General features: G+C 34.9%; 1 protein-coding gene across 1 annotated transcript in view; it reads right to left on the reverse strand.

Moving 5' to 3' along the window:
• Positions 1–1428: 1428 nt before the first annotated feature.
• The window catches only part of LOC120629642 (Down syndrome cell adhesion molecule-like protein Dscam2), a 70886-nt gene continuing 51423 nt past the window's right edge, over positions 1429–20891 (reverse strand). Inside the window, exons 21-34 of the mRNA XM_039898637.1 lie at positions 19686–19756; positions 17521–17764; positions 14515–14696; positions 13835–13958; positions 12777–12906; positions 10548–10729; positions 9832–10008; positions 9144–9373; positions 8525–8837; positions 7916–8144; positions 3554–3660; positions 2736–2885; positions 2057–2128; positions 1429–1487 (exon numbers count right to left, since the gene is read on the reverse strand). Of these exons, the coding sequence (XP_039754571.1) occupies positions 1462–1487; positions 2057–2128; positions 2736–2885; positions 3554–3660; positions 7916–8144; positions 8525–8837; positions 9144–9373; positions 9832–10008; positions 10548–10729; positions 12777–12906; positions 13835–13958; positions 14515–14696; positions 17521–17764; positions 19686–19756 (2237 nt within the window). The 3' untranslated portion in view covers positions 1429–1461. The remainder of the gene's footprint in view (positions 1488–2056; positions 2129–2735; positions 2886–3553; positions 3661–7915; positions 8145–8524; positions 8838–9143; positions 9374–9831; positions 10009–10547; positions 10730–12776; positions 12907–13834; positions 13959–14514; positions 14697–17520; positions 17765–19685; positions 19757–20891) is intronic.

Raw genomic sequence — 20891 nt, forward strand, 5'->3', positions numbered from 1 at the left:
GCCAATTCTGTTGTACAGAAATCGCTAAACTATGGTTTTTTATTTTCCTTTTGTTTATCATAACGTAGCGGCTCTGTTTTCTATGTAATGTAATTTGTTTGAAAACTGGTAAATCCAGGACCTGATTTTCTCATAAAAATCTGAAATGAGTAAGTTAAGCATTTCTTACTCAGGTACAAAATACGCTTAACACGTTAGACAGAACTCTGTTAGAAAATACGCTAAACTTATTACAATATGCACTTTGGATATTCATTGCGACACCCCGAACTCTGAAAATAGCATCAGTTAGCAGCCACAGCCCCGTAAATTCTATTGTGAATAATTACAACGTCAAGCTCGCACTTAAAGCACTTACGCTGTTTTGCCATCAGCGCTAATTTGTGAAGTGAAGACGAGTAATAAAAATTACAGTTTAATTTAGTTGTGTAATAAATTATTATTTTTGTGTAATAATTATTCTTTAAACTTCTAATAAATAATAATTTTAATTTATTTTGCAAGCCTTTGTTATCAACGGACGCAATAATAGGACTTTGTTTAAATAAAATCGGCTGAAGTTCTGTTCTTTTTATAACCAGGGTTATTTGGTTGTAAATGTAGACTCTCCCAAGACAATGGACCTATGTTAATGTGTTTTTTTGTACTTTGGCGGCTTTGTCTGTTTCACCGATGTTTTAGATGTCAGATGATAGAATTGAATGTATGTTGGTGAACTGCCGAACTTTGGAGTTAGATGGAATATCGTGAAATACCACGTTGTCTTAGTAATTATTCGAGTAATTGTACGACTACGGATTATGTGATCGTATTCGTGATTGCCAAAAATATTAGTCTTAGGCATTTCTTACCTTTGGTGAGGTACTTCCCTTTTACAGCAATAAATACTTAACACTATAATATACTAAATGTCGATCTACCAGGCGCAGTGGCGAGTGAGTCCCGGGGTCAAACCCCAAAAGGGGTAATCTGGGATTTAATAATATTTAAATATTCTCTCCACTGGTAAGGTGACAGAGGCGAATTGGTAATCAATAAAATTGTTATATTCTCTCTTCTGGTACGGTAGTTGGTTTCGACCATGGTATGTTACCACTCTTCTGACAAAAACGTGCCACCAAGCGAACTAAGGGGTATACCCATTATAAAACTTTCATATTCTTAACAGGTTAGCCCGTTACCATCTTAGATTGCATTACCACTTTCCTCTAGGTGTGTTACGTGGTAACTGGTAGTGGGATAGCAAAAAGTTAAGACTTGACTAAACTTGAACTGGATGCTGCATGCATCAGTCTAATCTAGTTGTAGTATTTGTAGTGAGGTATAGAATAAAAAACATTTCATAATATAAATAGACAATATTATTGTAAAAATTTTAGTATACATATTAGTATGTATAACTGAATTTTCTAAGTATGTTGACTAGATATTATTTTCACTAAACAATTTGGCAGTGTTTCCTCAACTCCCTGAGTCTTGTGAGCAACCTGCGGGAAGAAAATATCATGTTATTGCATAATGAAAACATGTATAAGACTCGGCACATTTCATTTAGTTACTAATTTAATACCAAAGATACAAATAGACACGAATAAGGACAGTTCGCGCACAAGGAAAACTTATCTCTGAAGAGATTTCTTAAGAGAGTTATTTTCTTCTCTTTTTGTGTCCTCTCCGATCCTCTTTTAGGGGATCTTCAGTGTCTTTACGATACGCGATACTCGAAACGACTTTGAATTATATTTTTAATAGTAATAAACGAAAATAATGGCTTTCCAAACCGGCCGATCGATCGAATTTAGCACAATACATTCAAATATTTTTATCGCAAAATTCTCCGGTACAGTGAAAGTGTGAGCAAAAAAGCTACCTTTTATCTTTATATAATAATAAAAAATATAAAATTAAAGTTGTAAAATAAAAAAATCCTACCTATACATCATACTCAAAAAGAAAACATTACATATAAACGGTGTAACGCGTGTCTTAAAGTCAAAGTGCGTAGTTCTACTTCTACTGTTAATAACTGTACTGTCACTATTACATAATTCCTCACCATGATCTGGGCAGTAATGCCTTCGTCGTCGTCTGCGACGCTGAGCTTCGCAAGCATCCACGCACGTTTCTTCTGTTCATAAAATAAAAGGGTTAATATCATTCATCGTCATCATCATCGAGATTCCACTGGCTATCACTCCTACACTAGTAAGTAATTCACTTCAACGATGAAGGAAAACATCGTCAGGAAATCTCCATGCACAAATGTTCAAAATGTTCTCAAAGGCTTGTGAAGTATAAGTACCAATCGGCCTTGGCCAGCGTGGTAGTCTACGGCCTAAATCCTTCTTATGCTGAGAGAAAACTGCTGGGAGAAAACCCGTGACGCATATTTAATAATGTCTTACATCTGACTAAGTTAACTTCTTTAATTTTATTATACATCACAAAAATAAAAATTATAACAAAAAATAAGAATACATAGAGCAAGTTAGATTGAAGGTATTATTTGCCGGCCTTATCCAGGAAACTAAAGGCCACTCTAACTAAGTTCTGAGTATTTCTCTCAGATTAAGTTGACTACTGACTAAGTTCTGAGTAGTTCACTCAGATTAAGTCGACTTCTGACTAAGCTTACTTATGACTAAGTTTACTTTTGACTAAGTTTATTTCTGGCTAAGTTTATTTCTGACTAGGTTTACTTCTGACTAGCTCTACTTTTGACTAAGTATATTCACCGTCACAACAAGGCGGATGGGAGGGCGGTGCGGCGTCGTCCTCATGCCTCGCCAGAGCGCGGAGTTGTAAGGTGTAAGCGCGCGATCCGCTGCCCACGCCCAGCTGATCGCCACCCGCGAATGTTGCGTATGGGCTTATTTCGTATACATCTGTTGTGAGATGGAGTTATTATTGAATCTTGCTTAAATACCAATAATATGAGCCATCTGTAATTTGTTCAGTGGTTACTCATTGTGACCTCAACATAAAGATTACTACTATTTTACTCCAACCATGATTTTATATTGTCTGTTGACATAATATTATCAGTAATATATTATTCATAAATTTACTTTGATATTGTTGTTATTGAAAAAAATCCGTTAATTAAGAAACACCGTCTATTGAGTACGAACGATGCACGATGCACTGCAGTTACGGTATCTATTCGAGCGAATAGTATAAACTTTCAAATGAATATTATGTGCACAATTGGACGAGCTGTTTCAAATCTTCATTATTTTTTTTCATTATGTAAAACTCATTGTGAATTCACCTTTATGAAGCTATTAACAAAACGTCTCTCACTATTAAAGTTTATATATATCTATATATATAAAAGAAAGTTGTGTTAGTTACACCATTTATAACTTGATTTTTTGGAATTCTTTGACCAGAATAGGATAATAAGTATTAAAATATAACGTTCATAAAAGAAAACAAAACTCTCCCTTTAGGTGAGGCCTTTAGTCCGGAAATGAACGGATATAGGCTATTGATTGTGGTCTGACCCGCCGCATCTGATGATTCTCACTAAAAAGGGGGAATCATAAAATACCTGGTGGATCTGGAGGTAGTTTCGGTGTAGGATGGGGTGGCGGTCGGTATGTCCCGCAACCAGGCTTGTCGTTGTTAGCCATCACGCGAGCTACAGCTCCGTCGGTTCTGAGAAAAATCATGTACTCTAAGGTTGTCTTCTACTAGAAGACGCAGAAGAAGCAAGTTATCAATGTTACTTCTTCAACGTTTCCCAGAGTGGCTTCATCAAGGGGTTTTTTCTGCAAATTATAACTGCCTTGTAGGTCTAGCGGATCATTTTAACTAGGGATCACGATTTCAGGGGTGCTATTTCCGGGCCCGGCTAAGAATTGTAAGTTGCACAGGCATTCTTTAATTTATTCGAAAAAAAAATCAGCTGTAAAATAACATAATGTAGATACCTAATAGACTTATTTAGTTCAAACAGATTGAAAGTGTTGACGTTGACACTTTCTCTCTCACTAGACACGCATGATACGTTAAGTGTTTAATAACAAAGAGAAATCATTTGAAAAACTCAATAGATTGTCTCAGTTCTATTTAAATTCGTCCTAAGCATCGAGATATTTAAGAAAACCATTATCCACGAGTATAACATAATTAATCTACTTTTATAACATCATAAAGTTACGTTATATTTTGGTCGCTCTGGAGACCTAAAATATACATTTAGGCTTATATAATTCGAGTTGGTCTAGCGGTAAGCTACCAAGACAGTATTTAATAAAACCTTTTAGCCCTCCCAGTTAAAATATTACCGGCCCAAATTAAAAGCGGGATCATCTCGCAAAATTATGAAGGAAATGTACAGGGACAAAGCCCCTTAATACCGTAGTGGGAGCGAAAACTCTTAATGAAGAACATAAATAAGGCACCGTGTTTTAAGACTAAGAACAACTTTAAAAAGGACATACTTCAAGGTGGGGACCAATATAAGTGGTCAAGGCCTAACATTGACGGACGGACAAAACGGACGGACATTTTAATAGAAATATTTGGCAGATCAAGCATCTACCATTACTTATTCGATGCCCACTTCGAAACCCGTCCGCGGGTCTCGAACTCCGAGGCGAGCGTAACATAGATACGTGGCGCGTAAGTTCACGCATCGACGGTCTCATAAACCACATTGGTAACAAAATAAATATTCCTTATAACCAGTAACCAGTCTAATTTTATTATCATCTTACATTCCACTTAATATATACCACCTATTTTATTTATTTATTTGATCCATCACTACACACTACACTATAACATAAATAGAATAATTAAAAACTAAACTAAATAATAAAAAACTTACATTAAATATTAATATGCAATATAAAAAAAAAATTACAAATTAAAATTTCTGCGTCCAGGCAGCCCTACGTGGAGTTTAATATAAAACTTGTAAATTGGAGAGTCGTATCGATTTATTAGTGCTTTCAGAATGCCGTTACTGCTTACCCACGTTCTTTTCATCAAGGATGCTATTCGTTTTCTTCTGATGGCAAAAAAGTCATCAGCTTGAGCCCGCGCGAACATTTCTGATGCACTACAATAACGGGGTAAGCCCAACAGCATTCTGAAACCATTATTATACTGAACTCGTAGGGCGTTTAGCGATGCCTGTGTATAGTTGCCTTTACACAGCAATAACCAACCAACCATCCCTATCCCTACTAATATTATAAATGTCAATGTAAGTTTGTTTGTTACGCTTTCATGCAAAAATTACTAAACAGATCCTCATGAAACTTTGTACACATATTCTTGGAAGTGTTAGAAGTAATATAGGTTACTTTTTATCCCGACATTAAGCTCGGTTCCTTTGGGAGAGGGGATGAAAGTGTTTAACAATTTTTAAACGATAACTCCGACAAATTATAACCGATTTAAATAATTATTTTTGTACTATAGAGGTTATAATATGTGTTTAATTTTGCCCAAACTTTGTGTAGGTTTAAATGTGGTTAGAGATAGAGGACAGAACTCCCCAGCGGACGGGAGCAAACCCCTCATTTAAGGCTTAGCAATACTGAATACTTTTTTTTTAGAACTACAACTAAACTGAACGCCACATCAAAAAACAAACTCAAACGCAGACGAAGTCACGGGCAACAGCTAGTCGTCTATAAAACAAAGCAAGACCCTAAAATTTATATATAACTGGTACAAGAAGCGGATTTTGGCCTTTTTATGCAATTTTACTGTTGTATGCATAAACTAGTAAGAAACCCAGTGCACGCCACTGAGTAATAGTGATACAGCCTACACGGTGTATATCTACTATGTCGTCCGGTTTTATCATCATCATCAGTCTATCAACATCCCATGGCACAAGCCACTTCTTCCATATGAGATATTGAACAAGAGCCCACCACACTGCTCCAATGCGAGTTGATGAACTCAAAAAGTGTCCTGTGGCTTTTTTTGAAACTTAGGTAAAATGCTGGGCAAGATTTTTTGCTTTCATGATTAGCTATTAAATATCTCTTTCATGTCATGAGAAATATTTGTTAATGGGGCTTATTCAAAACCTAATAAAACATTATTGTTGCAAAAGTTTCTAAAAAAATACAAGCAAAAAAAATGTAAAAAGGAAATCTATAATTATTTATCAATATATTGTGTTCGCAAAACTTTTTCCGTAACAGTAATTGATTATCACTACTAGTATATAAATTTAATTCTAAGACTATTTTAAACGATCTATGACCAACTTCTTAAAGGCGCCTACTCGCGTAGAAAAAATGTCTATATTATTAAAGTTCTCGTTATATGATTGTGTCATTCTAAATAATGGAGATGATGCACAGATTTTCGGTGACCAGACATTATAAAATTGAGATAAAAAGGTACTTTAGATGTACCCCGATAATCCAATTTTCAATAATGAAATCTGCGTTTGAATGGTTTGTAATGCTTTCAGAATTTCGATGGAATTCCTATGTCAGCTCCTCGTCACTCTGAGCGCGGAAAATATCATATTTTTTCAGAAAAAACCGACGCTTCAGCATGATCACTCAGCCTTCGCTTTAATAAAACTTTGTCAGCGTCTTTTATTAAGGTTCAATCAATATTCCTAGGAGGATTTTAAATGTAATAAAATAAAACTAAAACATAGAAAAATTGAAATGAACGAGAAAATTTTACGAGACAATATTACTCCAACCTTTTAAACCAGCTACAGAAAATAGAAGCACAATTCGTTCACAAGTCGATGCAATAATCCCATAAAGTATACACCGCCACTATTAAGCTATCATTTTAATTGTAAACCACATTTTTTCTATCAAAATATTATAATTATAATGTTGTTATAAGAATAATTTTCTATAAAAGTGACCATAATAGACGAGGATGATGAGTCTGCTATTAATGATACTTTTATCATCCAAAATTAAATAAAAAGATGTAAAATAAACTAAAAAGTTACCTTAGAAATACTTGAATTTGATATAGATTGACATATATTTATAAAAAAAGAAAAGAAAGAGAGAAAAATCGTATTTATTGTCACACATTTGTGTAAAATGTTACATTTGTGTCATAAAATTGGTAAAGTTTAAAAAAAAAAGCACTGTCCCTTTGAATGGCCAGCTCTAGGATCACCGATAGATTCGTTACTAATAGAAGAAGAACTAAAAATAGAACCACACTCTTTTCAAATAATTTAAAAAGTAAATACGTTCCAAACAATCCTCGGGATGGATAACGGCGAATTAAAGAAGGCGTGTCAACATAAAGAACTGTATTAAATAGGTGAGTTTTGTGTGTTTTTTTAGGGTGGTTTTTGGCACATATAATAAACACTTTCGGCGCCTGGCAACAACTATATAAAGAACAATGATTTCTACGCACGACGTGAAATTGGATGGGATCTTACTAATGAATTTCCGATATGAGTTAATTGTAGTTTATGGACAGAATTTGATGAATGAATATCTTCAACTATATTTCTCAATAAATAAATATTGATCAGCAAATGAATATTGATCAATGGTATAAAGAACGACTTGTCCATATTTTTTGGATTAAAAAACGGTAAACTTTCTACCATTACTAGTGTTTGTGTAGAAAGTTTACCGTTTTTTAATCCAAAAACTATGGACTACCATAACAAATAAATGTTTTTTTAATCATATTGTGAAGGCACCGACTTATATCAGAACCTTAATTTAAACATGTATTATGTCTAATGTAGCGACTTGGCAAAGTATCTTAGCCGTAACTTGTTCAGAGATTGGGCAGATGCTCTGGTTTTAAGTTAGGATAGAGAATATATAGTATGATGATAAGAAAATAATGATGTTATGTTAATACAGGTAACGGTGCAGAAATACCCAATTAAAATAAAAATTAAAAAAAATCACAAAAATAAAATCCTTTGTCTTACCTTTTTCTTCTCAAAAGAATAGCAAGTATAGTCAGCGCTGCAAGTGATAAAGCAGCACATAGCGCCAACAATAGGGCGAGTTCTCCCGCAGTGGCCGGGAAAGGAGCGTCGACTTCCTCGGCATAACTTCCCTCAGATGGTGTTGTCATAAATTCGTAAATTTCCCGCGTCCAACCAGCCTCGTTTGACGCACGAGCTGCTACACGGTATCTTGTTCCTGGTGATAAACCTAAGAGGAAGATAAAGCTACGTTGAAAGCATAAGAATGCGAAACAATGGTGAATGATAAATTGCTCTATAGTGGAGAAAAAGTGATCAAAATGTCTGCTTTAGGTAAAATTGGCATCGAATAAAAAAAAAAGAAGTTAACGGATTAAAAAAATGTCGGTTGTAGCGATCCTCATATTTTATTATTCATATATTATAATTAAGGTTACCTTATCAATGTTCATTGCTAAACCAGTCTTTCATAAAATAACTTTTTACAATAACCATCATTTATACTTACTTACTATGCTCTAGATGTAAATTCATCTTGTTTTAAGTTCATGATGCACATTATTTGGTCGATGGCAAAACTAAAAAAATCATATTTTTATTTATACTTACCACCTAAAATAACTTCACCCCCAACAGGCACATCTCGAGCACCACTCACTCCGGTGCCTCCCCACTCGATTTTCAATGCAACCGGTCCACATCCCCCATCAGACCACATACTAGTATCGAATCTAGCATGAGTTGCATTTGCTCTGATCCACCTTGTATCTGGTGGGGCAGTGGGGGGCCCCCCAGATGTTCGTATAGATATTTCAGCACCTGGAGCTCCACCAGCAGATCCATATGCTCTATATGCAGATCCACATCTAAGACCAGTTAATATAACTGGTCCCGGACTTGCAGATTGTATTCGCCATTCACCCTTAAAAAACAGTTATATCACCGTCTATTTTTTGCAGACAGTTTGAATAATATATTGTGCCTTAAACTTCGGATAAGTTTATATTCAAATGGCTTTGATCAAGAAAAAATATTTTTTTCATGTATCTCTCAAATTTGCTTCACAGTTCATCTAGAAAATAGTAGCCACATAATTCAAGAAAATTCTAATAATCGGACGTTTCACATCACACGAAGTTGAAGTTTCAGAATTTCTTAGGATTATTATAATTACATAATCTTTTTAATAAAAAAGATTAAATATATAACTAATACAATATTATCTTACTTCTGGTGCAGCTAATCTCCAATGCAAAGTGTACGCCTTTGGCAAAGCATGACCTTGAGCTCTCGGAGCTTGTCGTAGTTCTAATTCCAATTCCCGAGATCTGGCTTCAACTAATGCTAATCCTGGAGGTATAGGAGGTCTTAACACATAAACGCGCCATGTCACGGAATCTGAGCCATGTGGATTTTCAGCTACACATGTATAGTTGTCCGCATGTGATAATTCCAAACCTAAAAAAGTATAAAAATACGCAAACTCATTTCCAATATTGTATCCTAGACTCTTCGGCGAGATAAACTCACGACGATGTTATTAACAGAGTAAATTGGTTATTGATCGCCCTAATACCAATAAGGGGATACTAATTACGTTAGCAAAAGATTCACAGTTTTGTAGACAAATTTATTAAGGTACATACGATTGATTTCTAATTTTTTTTTCCTAGTTTTGTAAATCATGTATCAAGTTTTGTAAATGTGTGAGATTCATTTAACCATTAATTTAATGTTATCCAATGCATTTAACTATTAAATGTTAAATCAAAAATTGTTGTTTTCAACCTAAATTAAACGTAAGACAAAATTTAAAGTCCTAGAGTTAACTAAAAAACAGTTCTATAATTGACGAAAAATTTGTCGTTTATAAAGCAGAATTTTAGTAAAAATTAAAAAAAAGCAGTTAAACTTACTTCTTATTAGCAAAGCGTCACCATCTAAATGAAATGGTGATCTAGGGTGTAGTTGGTTTCCTGCTCTTAACCATCTTTTAGCTGGTGGTGGTACGCCTCCTACTACACATCTGAGAGACAATGATCCACCGGCAGCTCCGACGGCAATGCCACCAAACGAAGAAATTCTAGCTGGTGCTAAAAGCAAAAATATTGCGTTACTTTGAAGTGATATGCTGCAGTAAACTTGATATGCAGAGCAGATGGCCCACATGATAGTTAGTGAAAAAGCATCGTCTATAAACAGAGCAACACACAAGCAGAGAATGCGAAGAACATGTACTTTGCAATGCCGCCCTTGTGACCTGAGGCGTAGATGTTAAGCAGCAAATGCCTTTCACCTGAAACCACGTCCTTCAGACTATCATAAATGCAATTCAATTGCATAAATACCTTAATTTATAGTATCTCTAAGATCTTTTTTATATCTGGACCTGGATATCAAGGATCCATTTTTTTTAAATGACTACACCAGTAAGGTAGTTTTTTGCAGTTGCATATATTATGTTTGTATTTTGAATTTATATCTTTTGTTAAAATTTAAAACCGAGTATAATTAAGCTATGGTTATTGTTCTGGAATGTATATAAGAAAACTGAATTCATTCATAACTTAACCCGGCGTATTTCTTATGAGACCTGCTATAAGGTTTCATGCAAAATTGTTTTGAAACTTACCCAATGCACTTGTTTGACACGCTACAACAGCAGACGGCGGACCTTCTCCTTCATTAGTAGCAGCTCGAACCCAAGCTTCGTAAGTTCTTCCAGCTCGAAGTCCACGTAAAGGTCTCATACACTCCACTGTACCTTCACCGTCCGTGCATGCATTGACTCGAGTAACGTTGGGTTCATGTGATCTATCGTAGGATAAGAGATTCCAAATTCTTGTTACTTAGCGATTATTTCCTAAGTACTAAATTTATAATGAGAATTTTATTGAATTGAATTTCGGTGGTCGGAATAAAAAAATAAGAATAATGAAAGGGTTCGCTTGGTGAAGCTTTAATATCTTCTCTACATGCGAACCATAGTTCGTTTATATTAAATTTTCATATTGCCAATTATGTTGTATCCAAATCTCTAAAGTAAGACAGATCTTAAAATTGCGCTTTAATTTTTTTCAGAAAACGTTGCAAAAAAACTACTATTTAGTTAATTTTAGAGATTTGTGTACAACAAAATTGGCATCATTCGCTTAATATTTAAGGGTAGACTAAAATTCGGGCAGTCAAATATAAAACTGTCTTTTGGACTAACAAAAATAGTAAATCGTGACAATGGACTAAAAAGCAATTAGTCTTTTTTATTTTATTTTTTGTTTTTATACACGATATATATATTTCAGTGTATATTTTATAGATTTCTCTAATTTAATTAATTTCTCATGAAATAGGTTACATATTTACCAAACTTAGTAAAATTTAATCAAAATGAGACCTAGGTTTCCAGTTTATATTCATAAAGCGATTTTTAATAAAACTTGAAATGGGAAAATACCAAATTTAATTAGAACATCGAACATAAGCTTGTTATGTTCATGATGAAATTTGAAATTCGTTTAATGAAAAGGTCGCACAAAAACAACACTGGCCAAATTAATTAGTGAATACTAGTATACAGAATAAATAACATTCATACGCACATTTTAGGTTATCAAAATATAATTTGATAAACTTTAATCAAAAACAAAACACGAAATAGGAACTATCTAGAAACTAACTTTTTTTATTAAAAGGTTGGGGAAAAAGTCTGTTCGCATTATTGTATGTATGAACTTGTAATAAAATCTCTTTGGCTTTACTATTTGTACTTGGCTGGTTTCGGTATTATTAAAAGTTTAATTTTTAAAGAAGTTAATTCCAAATTCAAATTTGGAAAATGTGTGATTTTTATTTGTTTTTCGTACCTTGAAGATGAAGATGAAAAAATTCGATACATTTTAAAATTTTACTACAAAAAGGGAAAATTGCATCGCAAGCCTCGAAATAATTTTCGATGTTTATGTTTATGTTTATGTTTTCGATGTTTATAATTTTAGTGCAGCACATAGTGAAAAAAACTGGGTAAACAAAAAAAGCTGGATATTTGGGTACCTCACGAGCTCACTGAAAGAAACCTTATGAACCGTGTACTCATTTGTGATTTATTACGATGTAATGAAACCGAACCATTTTTGAAGAAGCTGATGACTGGTCATGAGAAGTGGATCATGTACGACAAGAACGAGCGAAAGAGGTCGTGGTCTAAGGCCGGTCAGGCTTCACATACTGTGGCGAAACCGGGTTAACTCGCAACAAGGTGATGCTGAGTGTGTGGTGGAATTTGAAGGGCATTACTTATTATGAGCTGTTACCACCAGGTAGGACCATCGATTCTTAACTCTACTGCGAACAACTGATGAGATTAAAGCAAGAAGTTGAGAGAAAGCGGCCGGAATTAATCAACAGAAGGGGTGTGGTTTTTCATCATGATAACGCTAGACCTCACACATCTTTAGCCACGCAGCAAAAATTAAGAGAGTTTGGCTGGGAGGTGTTAATGCATCTGCCGTATAGTCCTAACTTTGCACCTTCAGATTTCCACCTGTTTCAGTCTCTTCAGAATTCTTTAGGCAATATCAGGTTAACATAACGAGAGGACTGCCAAAACTACTTGTCGCGGTTTTTTGATCAGAACCCCCAAAATTTCTATTGCAATGGGATTATGTCCCTACTTATAAGATGGCAAAAAGTTATCGAAACAAATAATACCTACATAATCTAGTTAAATGTAAATAAACTATATTAAAAAATGCTTTGAATTTTCTTAAAAAATGCGAAGAAACTTTTTCCCCAACCTAATATTTAGGTACGTTCATTCGCTAATAACACATCGAAAATTAGTCAACTGCATTTTAATACTCACCCAGACAGGTCCTTTACGTAGAGGGAATAATGCGTGAGCCTTCCATTAGGCTCCAGAGGCGGTAGCCAGGAAGCTCTCAGTGACCGCTCACTGAGGGCAATCAATTTCATGCCACCTGGTGCGCTCGGTACTATAGCAATGTTAATATTCATCATTTACAATTCCGAAGGAATTCTTGGAGCCTACATAATTGAATAATGTATAATTGTTAATTATACATATAACTTTTGTAGTTATGTGCGTTTTAAATTTATGGGATTTAAAATATCACTTAGGGTGAAGGAAAACGTCGTCAGGAAACCTGCATGCCTGAGCAGTGAGCAGTTTCCCTTACGTTTTCAAAGGTGTTTAAAGTGTACAAATCCGCACTTAACCAGCGTGGACTACGGCCTAAACACTTCTGCTGGCAAGAGACCTGTGCCCTCTAGTGGACCGGTAATGTGTCGATAATGATGATGATGATAAATAAAAAACCTAAAAATAAATATGTTCTCTTTACCTCTCCTTCGCTTATAAATAGATTGAGTATTTCAAAATAACAGGTTTAAATATAAATACTGGTAAGATGAAATATGTTGATATTCAAGTGATGATCATTTCAACTGATTAATCGGATTAGTTGGTCTTCAAAATCTTGATCAAAAAGTGATTTAACACAAAAAGAGGTAAGATTAAAAAATAAGGCTAAAAGAACTTTAAACTTTATAAAGATTCTACAAAAATATATCTTGATTAAAAATTGTTTGCCTGCCTATTATTATTATTGTACTTTGTTCATAATACGAAGAATATGTTTGAGAAATAGCTTTCGCTATGTTTGAACCTTTTATTTACAGTAAAACTAAAATACACGTGGACTATTGTGTTGTGTTCCTTACTTTCTTATATAATATTTTGTTGTGTGGAAATCTATTTAGAAACGGCCTCTTAAAAGGTATATAGTATTTATTATAAACTAAGATACCTATTTGCAAAGTGATAAATAAAATATGCTTTCTTGAGATGTTCAACAACCTAAGATAAAGAATTCATTTCTTAAGACTAAGAAATATACATACCATCTTCATCCGTTTTGCAAACTTGAGGCGCGGACAAAGGACCATCTCCGGCTGCATTGTGAGCTCGCACTCTTATTTCGTACTCTGCGTATGATGTCAAACGGGATACTGTAGCTTCCTCACCCTGGTTATAAATTATACACTCTTATGTGTTTTATCTACTTCGGTAATGAAATGTTTCAATTATGATCATTACAGAAGTATCGAAATGCGTATCTTCATAAAATAAGGCAATGAAAGGAAAATCAAAGGTTGGATACTAGACAACCTATATATTTGATAATATGTGCCATACCATCGACTGAATTTCATCTATTAATTTTTTTTTGTATAAATAGGTACTATTATTTGCTTTAGAAATTTTTATTTGTGTTGATTGATTTGATGAACAAAAATGTCAACGTTTATTTCTATGAAATTATATTTTATTGATATACGAGTATTATTTATTTATTTTCCTGGTCGTAGATGAATCTGAAATCTGAAATCTTGTATTCACCTGTATGTAATAAGCCATTTCATATCTCATGCTTTTCTATTTTGATATTCAACAAGTCTTGTTTCAAAAGTAGCACTCGTGTTAAAGTGATCCTCATTACGCAACAGTTGCATAAATAGTCAATTTATGATCTCAAGATCATGAGTAGTAACTAGTTTAGGTTATATTCTAAATACTATACCTGAACTCTCAAATGTGCATCTTGGGTAGGCTGCAAGGGATCTGTATCTCGTCTTGTATATTGCAATGTATAATGTGTTATTTGCCCTCCCCTAGCATCTGGGTTAGGTGGTCGCCATGATACGCGGAGTGATGAAGAGCTGCTGGACGTACATGAAAGATCTTCAGGTCCACCTGATGGCGCTATTGAAGCAATCAAAAAAAAAATCAGAACCAAACTACTAAACAAATTCATTCGTTAAATAATCTTGAACTAAGCCTGAACATAGCCATAGTGGTTAGGACTTCGACTTCACTCACGGGGGGCCGAGTTCAAATCCTAGAAGCACCTCTAATTTTTCTAAGTTATATGCGGTTTAAGCAATTAAAATATTACTTGCTTCAACGGTTACGGAAAACATCGTGAGGAAACCTACATGCCCTGAGAGTTGTATAATGTTTTCAAAGGGGTCCACCAATCCGCACTGGGCCAGCATGGTGGCGGACTATTACGGCCTAAACCCTACTCATTGTGGGAGGAGACCCTGTGCCCTTTAGTGGGCCGGTAATGGAGTCTATATGATGAAACAATTGTATCGTTTGGTTTCGTAAAAAAGCCGAAGGTTCTCTTATTATTGTAATACCAACCCTTATTTTCTCAAATACTAGATCTACAATAAGCAATGAATAAATGACGCGCACAAGGAAGAAGAAAAATAATACCGCTTAAAGCAACAATACAAGACATTGTACTACATTTTTAAATACTGTCATTTGTAGCACTGCGGAAACCTTGGATATTATGCTGAGCGCAATTTGCAAGGTTCTTGTTATTTCGGCCGAGGTCATTGACATAAAAAATTTACAGCGACTCTTTTATACAAAATTCGAATAAAAGAGTTAAGAACGCCGGCACCAACTGCAGTAGTTATTGCTTTAGCAAACTTTTAGTAAGTACGGCAGAGAATTGTACGTTACAAAGTAATTAAATGGAACATTTCGCTAACTTCTTTTAAAATGCACAGACTTCAAAAGCTTAGTGTTTGGGAAAAGAGGTTTTGCACGGAGTAGTTAAATTTTTAACAGGAAAAGTTGAAGAATTTGCCACAGTGATTATACAGTTGGAAAATGCTAAATTTTACTTATGACATCATCCAAAAAAAATATAAATTAATTTAACGTTTTCTTTAAACCTCGAGCATTAAAAGAATATTGTTAAGGGATCCAACGTATCTTAAGATATGATTAAGATACGTCAGATCCCTAAAGAATCGTTCCTTAGGGATTGTTGGCCCGTATGAAGGGTCACACATATGAAAAGATACGTAGCAGAGATGCTTTTTCATAACAAAAAGTTATGATACAAAGAACGAGTGTTTGATGAGAATGGATTTAAATAGAAAAAACATACAAGTCAGTCAAAAAATATCAAATTTTGATTTATATAAAGCAATAATTGCCTAGCCTTTGGCTATGAAAAACAAATCACTCTGCATAGTTGATTTACTATTATTTTAGGCTTTGTATTCCCAAAAGTACAAAAAAAACAATAAAAAGTCAGTTAAAATCGCATAAAAGTGCTATCAATTTGTTCCGATCCGTTTGACCTGGATCGGTAGAGGCCACGGTTCAATTAAGCCATTTTGCATTTTGATGGGGGAATTTATGATAGCCGTTTTGGGACAGAAACGTTGAATATATTCACGTAGCCGAGACAAACTCACGAGTGCCTGTAGGGAGGAGTTCCTTTATTGGACTTCTAAAGTACATACTCGTTCTTCATATTTACATATTCAAATGAGTCTTGTTTCCTGAAGTCGTTTTTTTCTCGTTCCCATTAAAAGTTTGTTTAACTTTTTAGGGACAGACATTCGAACTTGCTCTACTTATTTACAATGAGAATTATTTGTGAGTACCTAAGTATCTTGTTTATTACTTTGAGACACTTGAAAAACGGGAAATGGTAAATGCCAGATGAAAGAAGAATAACAATAGATTTATTCAAAGAAATTGAATATAATTTTTCTCTTTTTTTCTACTACAAGTTAGTCCTTGACTGTAATCTGACCTGGTGGTAAGTGATGACGCAGTCTATGATGGTAGCGGGCTAACCAGTTAGGAAGTACGGTAGTCATCGGTTTCTACACGACATCGCACCGGAACACTAAATCGCTTAGCGGCACGTCTTTGTCGATAGGGTGGTAACCGGCCACGGCCAAAGCCTCCCACCAGACCAGACCAGAGAAAACACAGAAATTATAAATTTCCTGATTGTCCCTGCCGGAAATCGAACCCGGGACCCTATTTACTATTTAAATTCACAGCGCTCACCGTTGCGCCAGAAAGGTGAATAAAATGAGAAAAAAAGTAATGTGGTATGTAATATCAATTAGGTAGAGATTAAACTTTCATAGCATTTCGTGATTCGACGGTAAAAAGTGGTTTGGAACGTGGCCATAATATTATAGTTTTTAAGCCCGCACACCAGAAATATTTTATAAGATGGACTAGATTTGATAACTTTGCACGAAATTTGCAATCTGTACTTAAAATAAGCTTAACAGTTTGTTTGTAAGGCTAGAACCAATCGTCCGATTGAAATAAACTTGAGCAAAGTGTTAAACGTTCTTATGCTGCCAGTTTTAGTTCGCGTCGCTGAAACCTTAGGGCAGAGCTAGTTTAGGAAATAAAAATAATTGCATAAGGATATGCAATTTTTTTTATTTCCCAAAAATTTACGTCCTAAGAATAAAGAGAAACGTCCTGTGCTCGAGAGTTCGGTCAATATGAAAAATAATATTCTAAAAGCTGCGTAGTGATAGAGGCTCTTAAAAAATTGCTGCTACCCCAATTAAGAGAATGCGATGGCAAATTAAGTTATATTCACTGTATATAATGGACTTCCACAAAGTAACACCTGCGTATTCAACATTTTAAACTAAGTTACATCAGTACCTAACATCAAGTGAAACCACAGACAACAGAAAAAGTTTTATTGTTAAAAAAAAAGTCACATTTCGTTACTCACGTGATTCCAGCGTGTGTCGATAATGTGGCGGTGATAAAGGCCCTGTGCCAGCAGCATTGTAAGTCCTTACAGTGACTCCGTAACGCGTGGCCGCTTTCAGACCTCTAAGTGTTGTGCTTGTGGCATCCGCACTGGCTCCGCTTTCCGAACCCGCCTCTGTCGCCCCCTTTCCTTCTTCGGAGGCTTCCCACCAACGGATTGTGTAGCCTAGGAGAGTCCCATGCCATGTCTCTCTTGGAGGAGGCTAATAAAGTATATAAGTATAAAAATCATGTTACCTCCTATTTATATAGATAAATAAGGAGCCGGTGATAGCTTAGTGGTTAGAGCTTCAGCCTCCCTTTGGTGGGACCAAGTTCGATGCCGGCCGGCTAAGTTTGTTGTGGGCTTCTTCTTAGACCAGAGCGCGTTTGGAACCCTCGTTTCTTGGCCATCAACTCTCTCCTATGTCATATTTTACATGTAATGTTCGCATCAAAAGTGCCATCTATGTGCCTATTTGAATAAAGAAATATTTGACTTTGACTTTGACTTTGATGCCATATATTTTCCGTGTTATGTGCGTTTTGAACTTTGCTTTAACGGTGATGGACAATATCGTGAAGAAACCTGCGTGCCTGGGATTTCCCAATAATTTTCGGAAAGGTGTGTGGAGTGTACGAATCCACGCTGGCCAGCGTGATGGACTACGGCCTTAACCCTTCTCATTCTGCCCTGCAATGTGCCGGTGATTGGTTGATAGTGATGATGATAAATTAGAAGAGACATTTTCAATTTATCAAGAGGCCAATAACATAAAAATAATATTTGAAGTAAAAAAACAAGTACCTAATTACTCAGCCGTATACACATTAATATACAGTCAGTATTAGTTTAAAGCCACTCATTATAATAGTATACGCCTTTGTTCGTTTTCCATTAAAGAAATTCGTTTATAAAGTATATGAAAAACAATTTCATATTATTCGCAAGTCGGTTTTCTGTGTAGTTAAAAAAAATAGAACCTCTCTCTGGTCTCTTTGATAATATTCTTCATACTCGTGAAACTATTTTAATTAAAACTAGGAAACTGTTCTGTAAAAGGAGCAGAAATAAGAGTTTCAAAAAAATCACCCCACATCCACAGGTTTACTTTGCTAACTGTAAAGAATAGTTTTTTAAACTATTTGTTTAAAAACAGTCTTACTCGTTTTTCTTGTACGCTGGCGTTACTTTCAACAAGCGCTGCAAGTATACGAACTGATCTGGCTTTCTGATTCTTTATTTTTATTTCTACACGATCGCCAAAAAAAGAGTGTTATGTTTAAGTATGATTGATGATGAGTTTCTTTTACAGTTTTAACAGTTTTGGGTGATAGAATCCTTACATGGGATGATGTAATTGACTCGGAATGTATTTTTTTTTTTTAAACATCAAATCGTCGTTGTTTTTGCAGGTTTCACCAGTCATGTTTATTATTTTTAGCGTTATTGTATATATCAACATTAAAGAAACCACATCTTGGGCCGGCTTAATATTTCTATTATGGTTAACGAGATCCCGTGTTCCTAGGTATTGGCTCACCAAATTTTCAGAATAAGCCCGACGCTAGGAATAAATTGGCGTTTACACCACCAAGTCTCAGAGAACACTACTATCGGCCCCAGTTATTATCACTTACATGTTATAACCGCGTAAGCCAGCCAACCCGTGTTGAAGCCGCGTAAGATTTAAGGTCTACCAATTAGAGCGGAAACCTGTGCTTGAAAAGGGTAATTTCTTTTTATTCCACTACAAGTTAGTTCGCAACTGCAATCTCACCTAGTCATAACAGGTGATGCAGTCTTAAAATGTTAACGGGCTAAGCTGTTATGGCAGTTATAATAAACCCCTACTCCCAATCAGTTTCTACGGTACCAGAACGCTAATTCGCTTGGTGCCACGTTTTCGTTGGTAGGGCGGTAAGTAGACACGGCCAAAGCCTCCCACCAGACAAAATAGGTTTGAATAATAATAGGGCATTAATAGGTGTGATGGTGATGACCATAGGTTCCACTAATGACAACAACTTCGATAAGTTATTGCAATGTTAACAAGTTTCACAATCGACCCAGTGAGTACCCACACGTCCCATAGTGTTATGCAAACAAAACAACTAGATGCGGTCTCAACTCTCAACTCTCACCTGCCACGTAACTTGAAGTTCTCGTGCACGGAGAGCTCGCACTGTGATGTCACGGGGCACTCCTCCGGGCGCTTGTACAAACAAAGCGTTCATTACACCTACACTAAGTTTACGCTAGACATAAAATGTCGACGCCAAATTTCAGAAGTCGAATATTTAGTTCATATCGGTGGGCTTTTTGAATTGAAACTTCTTTGGAAAGAAAAAAACAAAAATGGTCTTTCATGTCACACATTTGTGTAAAAGGTTAATTTGTAACGTTTATTTGTTTTAAATAAAATAAAAATGTGTGACTTACTACCTATAGCTGAACACTAAAATAACTGGTTTTCGGCCAGCCCAATTTAGAATCAATGCGATTCGAAACTTGATGAAACGAATGCGTCGCGGTAAAAAAACATACACATAAATGTACGGAGAGAATAAGAATGTGTAGTTGTAGTGTACTCTACACTACAACTACACATTTTGTTATAGTTACAATGGAAAGTAAATAATTTGTGATATAATATTTTACATCAAAACAATAAAGAATTTTTAAGCTTGGTAATAAATAAGAAACTCTTTATCCATCCCAATATCTCGTAGGCTACTTTACAAAAGTTACAATACTACTGCTTGTGAATTGCACATGATATTTTTTTATTTATGTTAACGTATCTTCCATTTTTTATTTTCCAATTTCATAGATTCTTTATTCTGCTCTCAAAACGGTCCCATAAACATTTAATTTTGATTGAGTATATAATTAATACTTAATAAGCTTAGATTTAATAGAAATTAAAAATAAATAGGTGTAAAATATTATGTACGATATAAACGGTCTAAAAACTGGACTCAAAAGATTCATGAGCCCGATTATGAAGCCGTTAAAGATTATTAGATAGATTAGAAACACTAATCAAATACCTGAAATGTTTTAACTAGACAAAATTCAATATATTTTTTCAATCAATTCTCGGTAATCAGAGAGTTTATGCATGCCGTATCTGCTTAATAAAAGTTTACATAAAATTGTGTTTGGAAATTTTATGCATGCCATGTTTACATTATCAGTTTTACATATTATTATTCCTTTGTACGCTTTAATTAAACTTGTCGCTATTTTAAAAGTTTTGACAGCTTTGTAGTAAAATCTTGCGCAAATGAGGAAAAAAGATTATTCACACTGTGAAATCAAGTTTTATAATAAATATATCGCTATTC

This window comes from Pararge aegeria, chromosome 14 (genome assembly GCF_905163445.1).
Source record: "Pararge aegeria chromosome 14, ilParAegt1.1, whole genome shotgun sequence".
In the NCBI taxonomy this organism is placed as follows: domain Eukaryota; kingdom Metazoa; phylum Arthropoda; class Insecta; order Lepidoptera; family Nymphalidae; genus Pararge; species Pararge aegeria.